The sequence below is a fragment of the Lissotriton helveticus genome, chromosome 1_1 (assembly GCF_964261635.1).
Source record: "Lissotriton helveticus chromosome 1_1, aLisHel1.1, whole genome shotgun sequence".
Classification (NCBI taxonomy): Eukaryota; Metazoa; Chordata; class Amphibia; order Caudata; family Salamandridae; genus Lissotriton; species Lissotriton helveticus.
This window is the reverse complement of record NC_136057.1, coordinates 384,578,958-384,591,753: the sequence shown is the minus strand read 5'-3', so window position 1 is coordinate 384,591,753 and position 12,796 is coordinate 384,578,958. Positions and strand designations below refer to the sequence as shown.

Genomic DNA, 12,796 nt, shown 5'->3' with positions numbered 1-12,796 from the left:
TGCAACATGCAAATGGGCAGAGGACTCCATCCACCGAGCAGCCGAAGTTTTCCCTCCTATATTAGACAGGAACCGCCGTTTTACAGTCCCAAGTATTGGAACCCCTATTAATTACTGTTTGACCCAAGCTTAACCTGTGAAAAGAACGCCATAATTATGATACTTATCCCCATGGGTTGGGGAAAAGCTTTTATTAATGTCAAATATACTGTGTTATTGTATGTATGTTTTTATCTGTAATTGTTTTTACTTGTACGCTTTTATGATTTTTAAACCAAAATCGAATAAAGCTATACTGATGATGCTTATCAGGATCAGTTCCTCTTTTCTCCAAAATAGAGCCCAAAGATTCAAGGTCAATCAGTCCTTATCTATGGCCATTCCAGTCACATTAGGTGTACTACAGGGCCCATCCCTCTCACCTAAACTCTTCAACCTTTTTATGGAACTACTCACCGATATTCTCAGCTCCTCAAACATCCAATATCATGTGTATGCAGATAGACAACTATACTTGAAAATCACCTCTCTGGAGGACATAAAATCTCTCAACTCAACTCTATAAAAAACCCAGACTTGGCTGGTGGGAAATCACCTGAAACTAAAAACCCTCAAGACTGAATTCCTCCTAATCGCTCCATCCAACCAAACATCCATCATCAAAGAATGGCTTCAACAACTCTTAACTACTAACCCCATATCATTGACTCAGCGAAGTGCTGGGATTAACACTCGACAGAAATTTAAACATGCAGAAGCATATCAGTGCAGCAACAAAAGGAGAAAATATTCAGATGAACACCCTGAAAAAAATTCAAACCCTTCCTTCCCGCAAGTGACTTCAAACTGGAAGTTCAAGTACTAGTAATCCCAAAACTTAAATATGGGAGTGCAACGTTCTGCGGTCTTCCCAGATTGACAACGGCCCCTCCAAGAGCCTCACTCAATTCAGCGGCCAGGCTTATTATGGGCTCAAAAAAGAATTGTCACATTACCCCCAACCTTAGAATTCTTAACTGGTTTCCTTTCGAACCTAGAATTCAACTAAAAATCGCCTGTATGACCCACAAAGCCTTACATCACAATACTCTTGTGGCAACAGATCCTCTAGAAGTTCCAGCAATCTTCCAAAAGCACAACGTTTTGCCAAAAAGAAATCATACAACCGTGCCTTCTCGGAATTGCTCCCAGTATTTGGAACACACTGCCTCTTGAAACCAGACGGAATCCCTCTTCTACCTCCTTTAAGAAAGAAGTAAAGTTTCTACTAAGGAAATTCACATGAACATTTTATCTAATTTCCACTATGGATGTTTGTTTATCAAGACTCAATTTTTAACTCTCTGTATTCTTTTGTTTCTGATTTCTACCCCTGTAAAGCGCTCTGATACCCGCGCTATATAGTACCTTCAAAATAAACAAAATAAAATAAATGATTTTACAAAGCATGCCTAAATAATGTATTTTTAAAAACTACCAACAACCCATTGGATTACGAAGAATACCATTACAACGCATACCATTACAACGCATAAAACAGTAGGGTAAGTGTTGAAGTAGCGTAGAGGTAAACATTACTATTCCTATTCCAGTGAATGCAACCGTAGGGTTAGTGTTGGATAGTGTAGGGGTAAAAATTACCATTCCCATGTACCCCAAAACCCATACCCAAACTAAAACTAAATGAATCTCCCCTGGCTAAAATATATTGGGGATAGGCTCTGGACCTTCGGGAGGGTTGAACGCTACAGCAACCCGGAATCCATTACTATAAAAGATTGTGCTTGGGTTAAGGAGCACCTTTTTAGATTACAGGCAGTAGAAAGGGAAGAGTTAGATCTAATGAAGCCCAGCGTCCGGAGATATATCATCGTAAAAATAGTTCAATCTACAGAGCCGTATCTCCTTGGGCTCCCTAAAACAAACCATTGTTTCTTACTGACAAGGATCTGTTTTGATTTTTTTCATCTTCTCCTTGCCAATCCACGAGGATGTTAAAAAGGTCAGACCTTGCCTCTTTGCGGTTGCAATAACAGGTCCCCGCAGGACCTGATCCACTTTGTAATGTTTTCTAGTTTTTATGGGGTACCAAGGAAGACATTTATAATACCACTTTAAAAATCCCTACATTTTAATCAAGTACATTCGGCCTTTACATTTTTATCCTTACTTTCAGGGTCCACTTTATTTTATGTTCTTAGTTTTTAAAAAGTGGCAGTTAGGCTCAGATCAAGTTGTGACTGGCACTTTATACTGATTAGACTTCTAGATACCATAGAGACTGTTATTTTATAATGTTTGTGAGATATTATTTGTCTCCTGTTGACAGCTTTTATTAATAGATTGGGGCACCTTGTTCCTTTTTATCTGTCTCTATTGTTTTAATTGTAACTTTTATGGTTTTTATCTGAAAAGCGGAATAAAGTTTATGAATTGAATTGAAATAAATCTCCATTGCTTACCTTATAATGCGTTGTAATGGAATGCATTGTAATGGTATGCATTGTAGTGACAGGCATTGTAATGGCATGCGTTGTAATGTAAATGCAGTAGTGGTGTATCAGTTGCATTGTAAAGGTAGTGCATTTGAATGACTGCATTGTAATGGATGTTTCCCATAATTCATCTTCACAAGAAAGAGAGTTGTGATGACATTTAAGACAGTTATAATAAGCAAATTTTTATATGCATGTTTAACTTTTGAAATACTTTTTGCTCTTATGTTTAGTTTTGCAGGAATTTCCAGTTTCTTAACGAACTATCAAGGGTTTGTTACACAGAGATTGAGTTTAGGTATATCTATTCACAATTGTTATTACGTTTAGTTCCATGAAAGACAGAACTCCTAAAATCTCTCTTTTTTTTTAATTACCTACATTTTGCATTCTACATTTAGTCAGTAGCTATTGTTCCAGTATTAGACCTGCCTACCTCTGATTTGCAAGGTTTTGAATCTGACTTACACATTAGCATTTGATCAAGCTTAACATTAAACCCAAAGGGAAAACAAAGCATTTATTCCATAGTACCTGCCCTTAGACGAAACAACAGGCCTCTTTCCCAACGGCCAGTATTCCTTAGAAGGTAACTAGATGGCAGGTGAGATGGTGGCCATCGTACATCTTCTAAGGACATATGCCTTGCTACTGAGGATTTCAGGTGCTCTTTTTCGTGTCTTACCCTGTTATACTTATCGTATAGCGCCTCTTGTAGCAATTTTTGGCTTACTCCGCCATGTCACTTGGGTTTGAAAAAGTGTGCCCAAGGTTTACGCTATTTATGCTTTCCCTTACAGCAGCGAGCCACTGTATATCCATGCCTTTTTCACATTTAAGGCAGTCAGTAATTATATTTCTAGTGAGGGTTGCCGCAGGATTCCGCCAGATTTTAAGCCAGAATATAGCTGGCCGAACCCTGATGTAATCCTCAATATATGTCAGTTTTAACTCCCCGTGACAGATGTACTGTGATGAGGTGATTAAGCCCCCAGCAATTTCCTGCAGAATCCATTTTCCTCACTTTGTATGCTGCTGCAACTCATGAAGCCCCAAACTTCCGCACCATAAGTAGCAGCAGGGATACATTGCGATGTAAAGATTTTAGTGATAGATAGTACCACCTCCACTTTTTTGGTTGGGGAAGTGACAGGACAGAGTTAATTGCTTTAGCAAACTTGCTCCTACTATGTGCCACATGGGTTAGGAACCAGTGACTGAAAATACCAGCCCCAGATACGGAAAAGTGCACGTGCGATGTAAACGTTCATTACCTATGGAAATGGAATGAACAAGGTGCTTTTTTGGACCGCATCCCATTAAAAAGGATTTGTTAAAATGTGTACGAAGATCTAAGGCAGTCATAAAATCAACGAAGCCCTGTACTAAAATACGTAGTGCGATTGGTGTGCGGCCCATTAGGACCGCATCACCGGCATATAATAAGGCGGGTACGATATTGCCATTAATAACAGGGACATCATTGGTAAGCTTACTCAGGGAGTGATGCAAGTCATTGATATATAGGATAAATAGGAGTGGGGGCAGTATGTACCCCTGCCTGACCCCTCTGCCAATATTGATGTTCTCAGAAACCTCCCCGCCTTTACCGATATCCGCACCCGGGCTTTCAAATCCCTATGTAGATATGCCAGAAAGTGAACTAAAACCTTGTCCACCCCATGTTTTAAAAGAATCAACCAGAGAAGTGACCTGTTAACAAAATCAAAGGCTGAAGTGAGGTCCATGAAGGCTAGATAGATAGGGGATTTCTGTGCTACGGTATGTTTACCAATGATCAGGTTAAGGTTTAGGCACTGTTCGACTGTGCCTATTTTACTTCAGAAACCTAACTGACAAGAATTTAAAATGTGTTCATCCTCGGCCCAGGACCTATTCTTGTTAAACAGGATCCTCCCAAGGATTTTTAGTGTATTATCAATCTGGAAGATTGGTCTGTAGCAGCTATGGTTGGGACGGTCGCCTTTGATAAAAATAGGGACAATAATACTAGTCAACCATGTTTTGGGAATTGAATCAGCAATTAAGGTATTAAAAACATTAAGCAAAAGGGGCGCCCAGAATTCAGGTTTATATTTGATAATATCTATTGGTAGCCCATCAGGACCAGGAGCTTTATTGCCCAAACTTTGATATATAGCATCCTCAACTTCTGACATGGATATCTCAATCCTTAAGGCACCTTGGTAGTTATATAAGTCCTCCTTCCGTGACGTTGCTTGATAGATCTTTGAGAAATGGGATACCCAGGATTCACTGGTAATGGTACAGCTTATTGGTGTTAATGTAAGGCCTATAAATCTCATGAGCAGACACCACTCCCTTTATTGAGTCCAGCGGCACAGGCAAGGTTATCCCATCATTCTTTTAAAACCTTGTCTTTCCGCTGTTTCGTAATACACTTATATTGATGCCTCAGGGACTTCACAAGTGCCGGGTCCCTTGGGCTTGTCACAAGGGCCTCACTGAGCTCTCTGTTTGCTCTAGATCACACACTATTAAACCACCGGGGGCCCCGAGTGGGCTCCATTATCAGTCTAGATATAATTTGCTTAATACACCCACAGAGTTGGGAAAAGGCGTAAATAACACCAGGGTTATGATCGCATGGTGACAGACAAATATCAATAAGTGTTGAGTGATTTTTTATCATTCTAGGGAATAGATCATTATTGTCGACACCTCGCCAAGCCAGTCTTAGAGTTTCAGTGGAGGGCACTAAGTTACTGGCTCCACATTCTTTTACAAATGCTGGCCTAGGGGTGACTCTTAGTATTGTAGCAATGGGATTACGATCGCCCAAGGAAGTAGGTATGACATCAGTTTTTAACAAACAGTCTTCCAGTGCAGCAGATATAAACACGTAATCAATAATAGAGGCACAACCTCACCCTCTTTATATGGCGGAACAATAAGATTATCTTTATGGGGTACAGCTGCAATTTCCATTACATTTGTTAAGTTATGGGTGGACCAGTAGTCCAACAACTGTACCCCTCTGTTACATGGGTGTTTATTGGTATGGGAATCCCTATCTAGCTGCCGGAGGAAGACTAAGAACTTCCCTAGTACCCTCAGTTGTTGTCATAGTTGGGCAGTTGGGGCCCCCGCCACTTAGTGCATTGTGTGAACTACCCCCCCAGATTTGCTCGGACTACAGTGCTCACTGGGGCATTGTGTGGTGCAGATCACCTGCGTAGTGGGATAGCGGGTGAACGGCTTGTTCTCCTGACGGTAGGTGGTTTGTCATGGGCAATAGTGGATTTAGGTAAAAAACATTCCTTTACTTTATGGCAAGTGTCACAGCCTACTGATAGGGCAGTGACTATTGGAACAGGTGCCTGTGTCTGTGACTGCTGGCCACCAATAGGTACACCAGAAAGATTGGAATTCGACCCATGTAGTGTAACGTTCTTAGGAATATTAATTTGTGAGTTTAGCCTATTTGACAGTGTCTCAAGGTGGTCTAGACGCTTCCAGAGGGTGGAAAAGTTATTGTCCACAAGGTCTTTAATGCGCTCGCATACAGGGTTCACAATGGAATTGATTGAGGCCTTGCCAAATCTGCATCTGGTAGATGGGGTTGCAGCGGCATCAGTTTGTATGCAGGCAGAGCAAGTTGTTACCTTGGTTTGTGTGGACTCGGCTAATAGGGCTGTGATCACGCCATTTGCGGGGGTTACAGAAGCCCTGAATCCATGAACTCATGGTGGTGCGAGAATGATTTGCACGAGGGGGTTGTTATCTCTTAGAGCTAATCGGTTTGGCTGGTGTTCTTTTCCGTTTTGCCCCTGTTAATGTCATAGAAAGTGCATCTGCCTCCAATGGGCCGCTACAGGGTGTTGCCAATGAGTCCTCGTTGTTACAGTCGCTAGGTATTGTGATTGCCTGGGTGCTGGGGGTCACAATCTCTGTGTTAGGTGCCAAAGAGTGGCCAACATAATCATCTGAGACTTCCCCTGTGTTAAGGCCGCACTGTGGTGCCACCAGTCCCAATGATAAACGCCTCTCAGTCAACTCTATTTCGTTGGCTAATATATTAACTGCTCTTTCCAACATGCTATCAATACTTGTGGTTGTCCGGGAATTTGAGCTTGAAACACCGTTACGTTTCCCCATGTTAATGTATTTAGCAATTATGGTGGATGTAGCTCACCTCCTTATGCTTGGTTGTTAGCACTGTAGCGCAGGCAACGCAGGCAGCAGCATGATGGTGCTACAGCCAGCAAATGATGCTGGAAAATGTAGTCCTTGCTCCCGGTCCACTCTGCACACCACCACTGTCTCCCGCTGTCTCCTGGTCCATAGCCCCCAGCAGGGGGTGAAGCAAGCTGCTGCAAATGGGAGTCCTGACAGAATGCAGAATATTCTGATACATTCACCCCAGTACAGAGATTTGGGTCTAAATTCATCGTTTTTTGCTCACCATGCCATTCCAAATCAGTCTTGACCCTGCGCCCAATGGGAACAGTCCAGCCCGAACTGCCAGGCCAGGTCCTCCCTGGACTGGAAACAAGCATCCTAGGACCTGTTTTGGACTTTCAGCCCTCATAGCTTGACTCCAGTGGCATGAGAGTAGGGAACCCACATCTGGGCATACCCGTCCCACGTCTGGGCATACCTTTCCCACTCGGGGTGACAAATGCAAAAAAAAAATTTTGAATGACAGAATGCAGAACAATGTCATACATTCACCCCAGCTTTAATCCATACTTTTTTTCGCTCACCATGCCATTCCAGTTTGGACCCAGCTTTATGCAAATCAGTCTTGACCCTGTGCCGAATGGGAACAGTCCAGACCGAACTGCTAAGCCCGGTCCTCCGTGGACTGGAAACAAGCATCCTGGGACCGGTTTCTGGGTATTACCCTTCATCAGCCAGGCTAGCTTGAATCCAGTGGCACAGTGAGCAATGGACCCACATCTGGGCATACCCATCCCACTTGGGGTGAAAAGGGTTACGCAAACAAATGATGGACGGAATGCTGAATAAATCACACATTCACCCCCAGTCAAGAGATCTGTTTTAAATCCATTGTTCTTTTGCTCACCATGCCACCCCAGTTTAGACCCAGCCATATGCAAATCAGTCTTTACCCTGCCCCCAATGGGAACAGTACAGCCCGAACCGCCAATCCAGCAATTAGGTGGTACTGCATTCCGCAGAAGGTGCAAATTGTACAAAACTACCAAACGGCAGCTTTCAATAATAGTGTTGTTTTCCACATATTGATTCAAAGTGACATCATAGACAATATGAACCAAGGATGAGTTGCCTAAATTGTTACTTGGAATCTTGAATTGGAAACCTCATCACTTTTGACAGTAACCCGAACTACAAATTTATGTTGTGTGTGACCCCCTTGAACACCTTCACTATAAGCTGATCCCACGGAAAAGGTGTGCGAGTGTGGGTTTTACGGAGTAGCCACACACAATACGTCCTTTTGTCATTTTCACTCCTAGACCCACCACCATCACATTAAATATGAAAGAAATACCTGGCATCTTACTATCCCCAGCCCACTTGCTGCCCTGACTTGCTTTTCCTTCCCTATCCACATATATTGATTTTAAAAAATCACATCCTGCCTCTCTTCCCCACATTCCTTAAGGCTCCTCCTCCTTTCTTCAACCTACTAATTTTGATACCTGGTATCTTGGCATGTTTACCTTCCCCTCATCTATGGGCATGCAGTTACCACTCTTAAATACAAAGTGAGAGTTGTGGAGGTCCTGTCATTGGCAGGATCCCAGTGACAGAGAACAGGTGCCATTCAAGATGGTGCCTCCACTTCTTTGTGCACCCACAGGCAGGGGGGAGACCGGATGATGCTGTCATAGAGTCAGCTGGCATTAGTCTATCTCACTTTAGTTGGCAGAGATTCTAGGGAAGAGGATGAAAGCAGGAGTGATGACATTCACTATACACCATTCCAAAGCCATCACAGTTCTCTGGAGACCAGAGGGAGGAATCGGATTAGCGTCTGCCCTACCATCTCTTCCCTAGGGTCCCCAGAGACTATACATAGAGGAAGCAGCAGTTGTGAGGTTAATACACTATAGCAGGTAATATATGAATCTGGGGCTCATGATAATGATGTCAAAGTCGTAAACAACAAACCGATTACATGGCTTGCCTAGCCAAGAATAGGCCTTGGTGTGTAATTTCACTCCGCTCTCGGAGTTTGCAGAGATTTTCCCAGTCCGCGCTCTGCGCAGAGTTCCCAAAAACTCGCTCGCCAATGTTAAGTTGTTAGCGCGAGTGAGGAAAGACTTACTCCAGACCTTCTCCTGCCAAGATTTCTCAATGCTGACTATCGCAAATGGTCACAACTGCTCACATTGAGAAACCTTCCATTCAGGCTAAGGGAGCTGCTGTTCAAGTAGAATATCTACGTGAGTGGCAGAAAGAAGAAGCTCCCGCTTGCACTGTGTGTGGTGCAGTTCATGCTTTTAAAGCATGGGACAAACACCCGGTGCTAAAAATCTGTGCAAACGGAGCAACATAGCGCACTCTGCCACTTGCGGAACTCCGTGTAGTGTGGCAGAGTTTTTTGGAACTCCGCAAACTCCTCCCAGGCCAGTCTAGGAGGGACATTTCTATTCCCCTAAATAATTCCATTTATCATGCAAAGTGAGTTAAGTTTTCAAGCCTTCTAAAGGCCAGAAAGGGATAGGTTAATTCCATTACTATAAAAGTATCTGCTTAGTTAATGCCAGATATTTTCAGTCATATTACTGCAACAAGCTGCAATATTACCAAACGTCCTGTCACTGGCTTTACCTGAAGCCGCCAGCTCAGAAATAGATTTCTTGGTGATGTGAGACATGAACCCAACGATGGAGAAGATGACCAGTCCTGCAAACATGCTGGTGGTGGAGTTTATGCCACACACAATGATGGCATCCCTGAAAGAGAGATGGTGTTTAATATTAAGCCACTGTATGCCCTATCTGGAAAAAATGGGTACATTTCTAAAGACAATAGACCAAAGGCAATAACAGGTTGGAATAGGTGTTCTCAGAGTGAGGTACAGAGGATTCATTCTTGACTTTAGTCATAAGGTATATGCGAACGGTATCGCTGCAGCTTACCTGTAGACATTGTTGTTGAACGAGTTGTAACTTCCAAGGGCAATAAGAGAGCCCAGCCCAAGCCCATAGGAGAAAAAGATTTGTGTGGCTGCATCCATCCAGACCTGCACAGAAATAGCAGACCTTAGTGGTTTAATCCTTGTAACATCCCCCGACACTGCTTTACAGCAGGATCATCTTTAGTGGATCCCAATGCATCACCATGCACAATGAACCTTCATCTCTTAAAAATTGCTCTACTTGCAAGCGGAAGTTGCTTTCATGAGGAAGGTGGGGAAAGTGGAAAGTTAAAACACTGCTCAATCTTAGAATGCTATTTATTTTGAGCGCATGAATAAAGTATGGCGTGCCAGAAGTCTGGAATTAGGTATCTTTATAGGCTTGGCTGTTTAATTGAATGAAGACCTGATTTTCTCACAAGCTGGGTACTTGAAGGTGAGCCCCCAGACAGCCACAGAACTGGAAATTTGAGGCATTTAATGGCCGAACCGGGTTCACTGGGTGAGGGTTGTGGGTTCGTGTACAGAGTTAGATGTTTAAGGTTGTGTGAACCAGATATGAAGAGAGAGATGGAGGTATGAGGAAAGAGGTTGAAGTTTGGGGAGAGAATAATGAGCCTAAAGCCATGCTCCACTTAAAATAGTGCCATAATAAAACCCACATGTGAACTACAACTGAAATGTCAATGACGTGATTTTCAATTGTAATTGTTTTCAAACACGGATGGGGGATGGAGGGAGGGGGCACATCAATGGCCAATAACCATGTACAATTGCTACTACGTCATGTAAGCACAATTGTTTAAAAGCGAATCCCTATAATTATATTACTGTGTATCCAATAGAGCCATGAGGTTATTCTGCCCACAGCCCTCAATCAGTCACCTATGATATATATATATATATATATATATATATATATATATATATATATATATATTTTATATAGCCAGGCTCAGTTTAAATTCATATAATTTATACGTTTAAATGGAGGACAGTGTCATAGATGCATCAACTGCATTCACACGAAAGCACCACTTTTTGTGAGATAAGAAGCTATATTTGTTTGACATTTTTAAGTAAATTGGTTATAGTATAGGATATGTCTCAGACATAGGGCTCCTGGACAGTCGTCACATACCTCAGATTGGTAGAGTTTGCTGAAGTTCGGCGTGAGGTAGAAGAGAATGCCCTCTTTGGCTCCTGGCAGAGTGATTCCCCGAATGAAGAGGATGGCAAGCATGAAGTAGGGATAGGTAGCTGAAAAATAGACCACCTGGGAGAAGAAGAAATAAAAATAGAAGGTAAAGAAAGACTAAGAGTGACATAGACCGGGTGGGAAACTCAACAAAATATGAAGGGTCGATCTTTTTGTTAATAAATAATTCATCAGTTAAATAAATGTCGAAATGGTATGACTAAGGCGCCTGATTTAGTGCATTTGCTTGCTTTTGCACTGAAGTGAAGCAAGAAAAGATTATGTGGCAATCGCCGAGGAGTTAAATGCTGTTGCCACTGCTCTTCCTACTCAAATTGCAAACTTTCAAATGTATTACAATTGTCAAAAACAGCTATGCATACCTAAAAGCCAAAGGTACAGCAAATATTGACTGCATGAATACACCAAATCAACAGTGAGGTAGTAAGTTAAAACACCATAAACTAGGAGTATGTGGATGATAGAGCGCCATGTTATTTTGAAACTTGAAGGGGTGCACTATAATCCCAAGTAGTCAGCACCCCATATTTAGAGGACCAAGTTAATGTGTGACATTTAACATGTAGTACTAGGCCGGGGATCAGTGCAATATGTAGTCATGTGCTGATGTTGTTTGAAGGACTAATGTAGTACTAAAAGAGAGAAAACGCTTTAAGTAATGCAGAAATTATTGCTTTGTGTTTAAACGTTGCATTAGATTTTGAACGTGCCGTATTAAGGTTGCACGTGTAAGTTGCCTATTAAGAAAACGTGTGATGCTCTAACATGAATAGAACAACGATGTGCAACGATGTGCAAATGATGAAATGTAATGTTAGGTTTGATTAATGAAATGTTTATGTTGTAGTTTCAGAAATGCGTTTAAATGTGTAAAGGCCTAGACATGAAACTGCCAGCAGAGGCCTGACTGTAATTTTCTTAGCATAACTCGAAATGCAGCTTTGGATGTTTTCCTTGGGAAAAGGCTCCGATCGCAGTTGAATTTCGAAATGTAACTTAGTGTGTGTACAGGATTGTTTCTAATGCATTTCATTTGCAGGTGCAAGGCCATGTAGCTCGTTAGGTAGAATAATCCATTGTTTTAGGAGTTAGGTTGGTAGGAGTGAGAACCAAAGGAGGCTACTGGAATGCAAAGCCGCAACATTTGTCGGAGAAGGTGTGTGGGACCCAGGGACACAGCAACAGTTTTTGGAAGAAGATGGACCTGTGTTGGAAAAGTACGAGGGGCTGCACCTGCCTGAAGGGGGTGTGCCATGGGCGTGATTATCGTTTTTGGATTTTGTATTAGGGAAATTGCCCAGAAGGAGGAGGGTCAGTCGCAGAGTTAGTAGCAGGTGGAGGGTGAAAGGAGTTGGAGTTAGTCTGTGTCCTGTCTAAGGCAGTCCAAATGGAGATGCAATTAGACAGGAGTCTCAGCGGGAACTAGGCAGAAGAAGGAAAGGAGCATCTTAGAACAAGCTCAGTAGCTTTGGCTAACTAATTGAGAAAAGTGAATGTGCTTCTTAGGGACACCTTTTTCTCTTGCCTGGGAGGTATGCTAAGTAGGGATGTCACCTTAGAGTTAGTGTAGGGACAGACTAATCTTTTCTTTCCCTTGGAGCAGATGCAGTCAAGACTTCCAGTGGGAACTGCTATTGCTTGCCTAATGCTTCTTGAACTAACTTTGCTCTTTATTTTGAGTCGTCTGAGACTCCTGCGTAGGATTATGCTTGTATTAGTGCCAGTTTATTTCTTGAACCTCTTGCTAAGGTGCCTGGATGTTCAGTTGTTTTTGGCTTTGTAATACATCTTTAAACTCTACTTTGTAGTCAGTGGTCCTTTGGATTGGGATGTGTTGGGTCAATTGTAAATTGTCATATGTATGAAAGTAGAGACTTCCTTTATACTTTCCAGCTGACAAAAAGATTCAGTCGACCAGGGATTCCAAGGATTGGTAAGAAAATTCTAGAAGTGAATCCCAGCGTC

The 12,796-nt window shown here is 42.3% G+C and overlaps 1 protein-coding gene across 1 annotated transcript in view; it reads right to left on the bottom strand.

Moving 5' to 3' along the window:
• The window catches only part of LOC144809515 (sodium- and chloride-dependent GABA transporter 1-like), a 357,006-nt gene that overhangs the window by 146,903 nt on the left and 197,307 nt on the right, over positions 1-12,796 (bottom strand). Inside the window, exons 6-8 of the mRNA XM_078673719.1 lie at positions 10,754-10,888; positions 9,614-9,717; positions 9,303-9,427 (exon numbers count right to left, since the gene is read on the bottom strand). Of these exons, the coding sequence (XP_078529845.1) occupies positions 9,303-9,427; positions 9,614-9,717; positions 10,754-10,888 (364 nt within the window). The remainder of the gene's footprint in view (positions 1-9,302; positions 9,428-9,613; positions 9,718-10,753; positions 10,889-12,796) is intronic.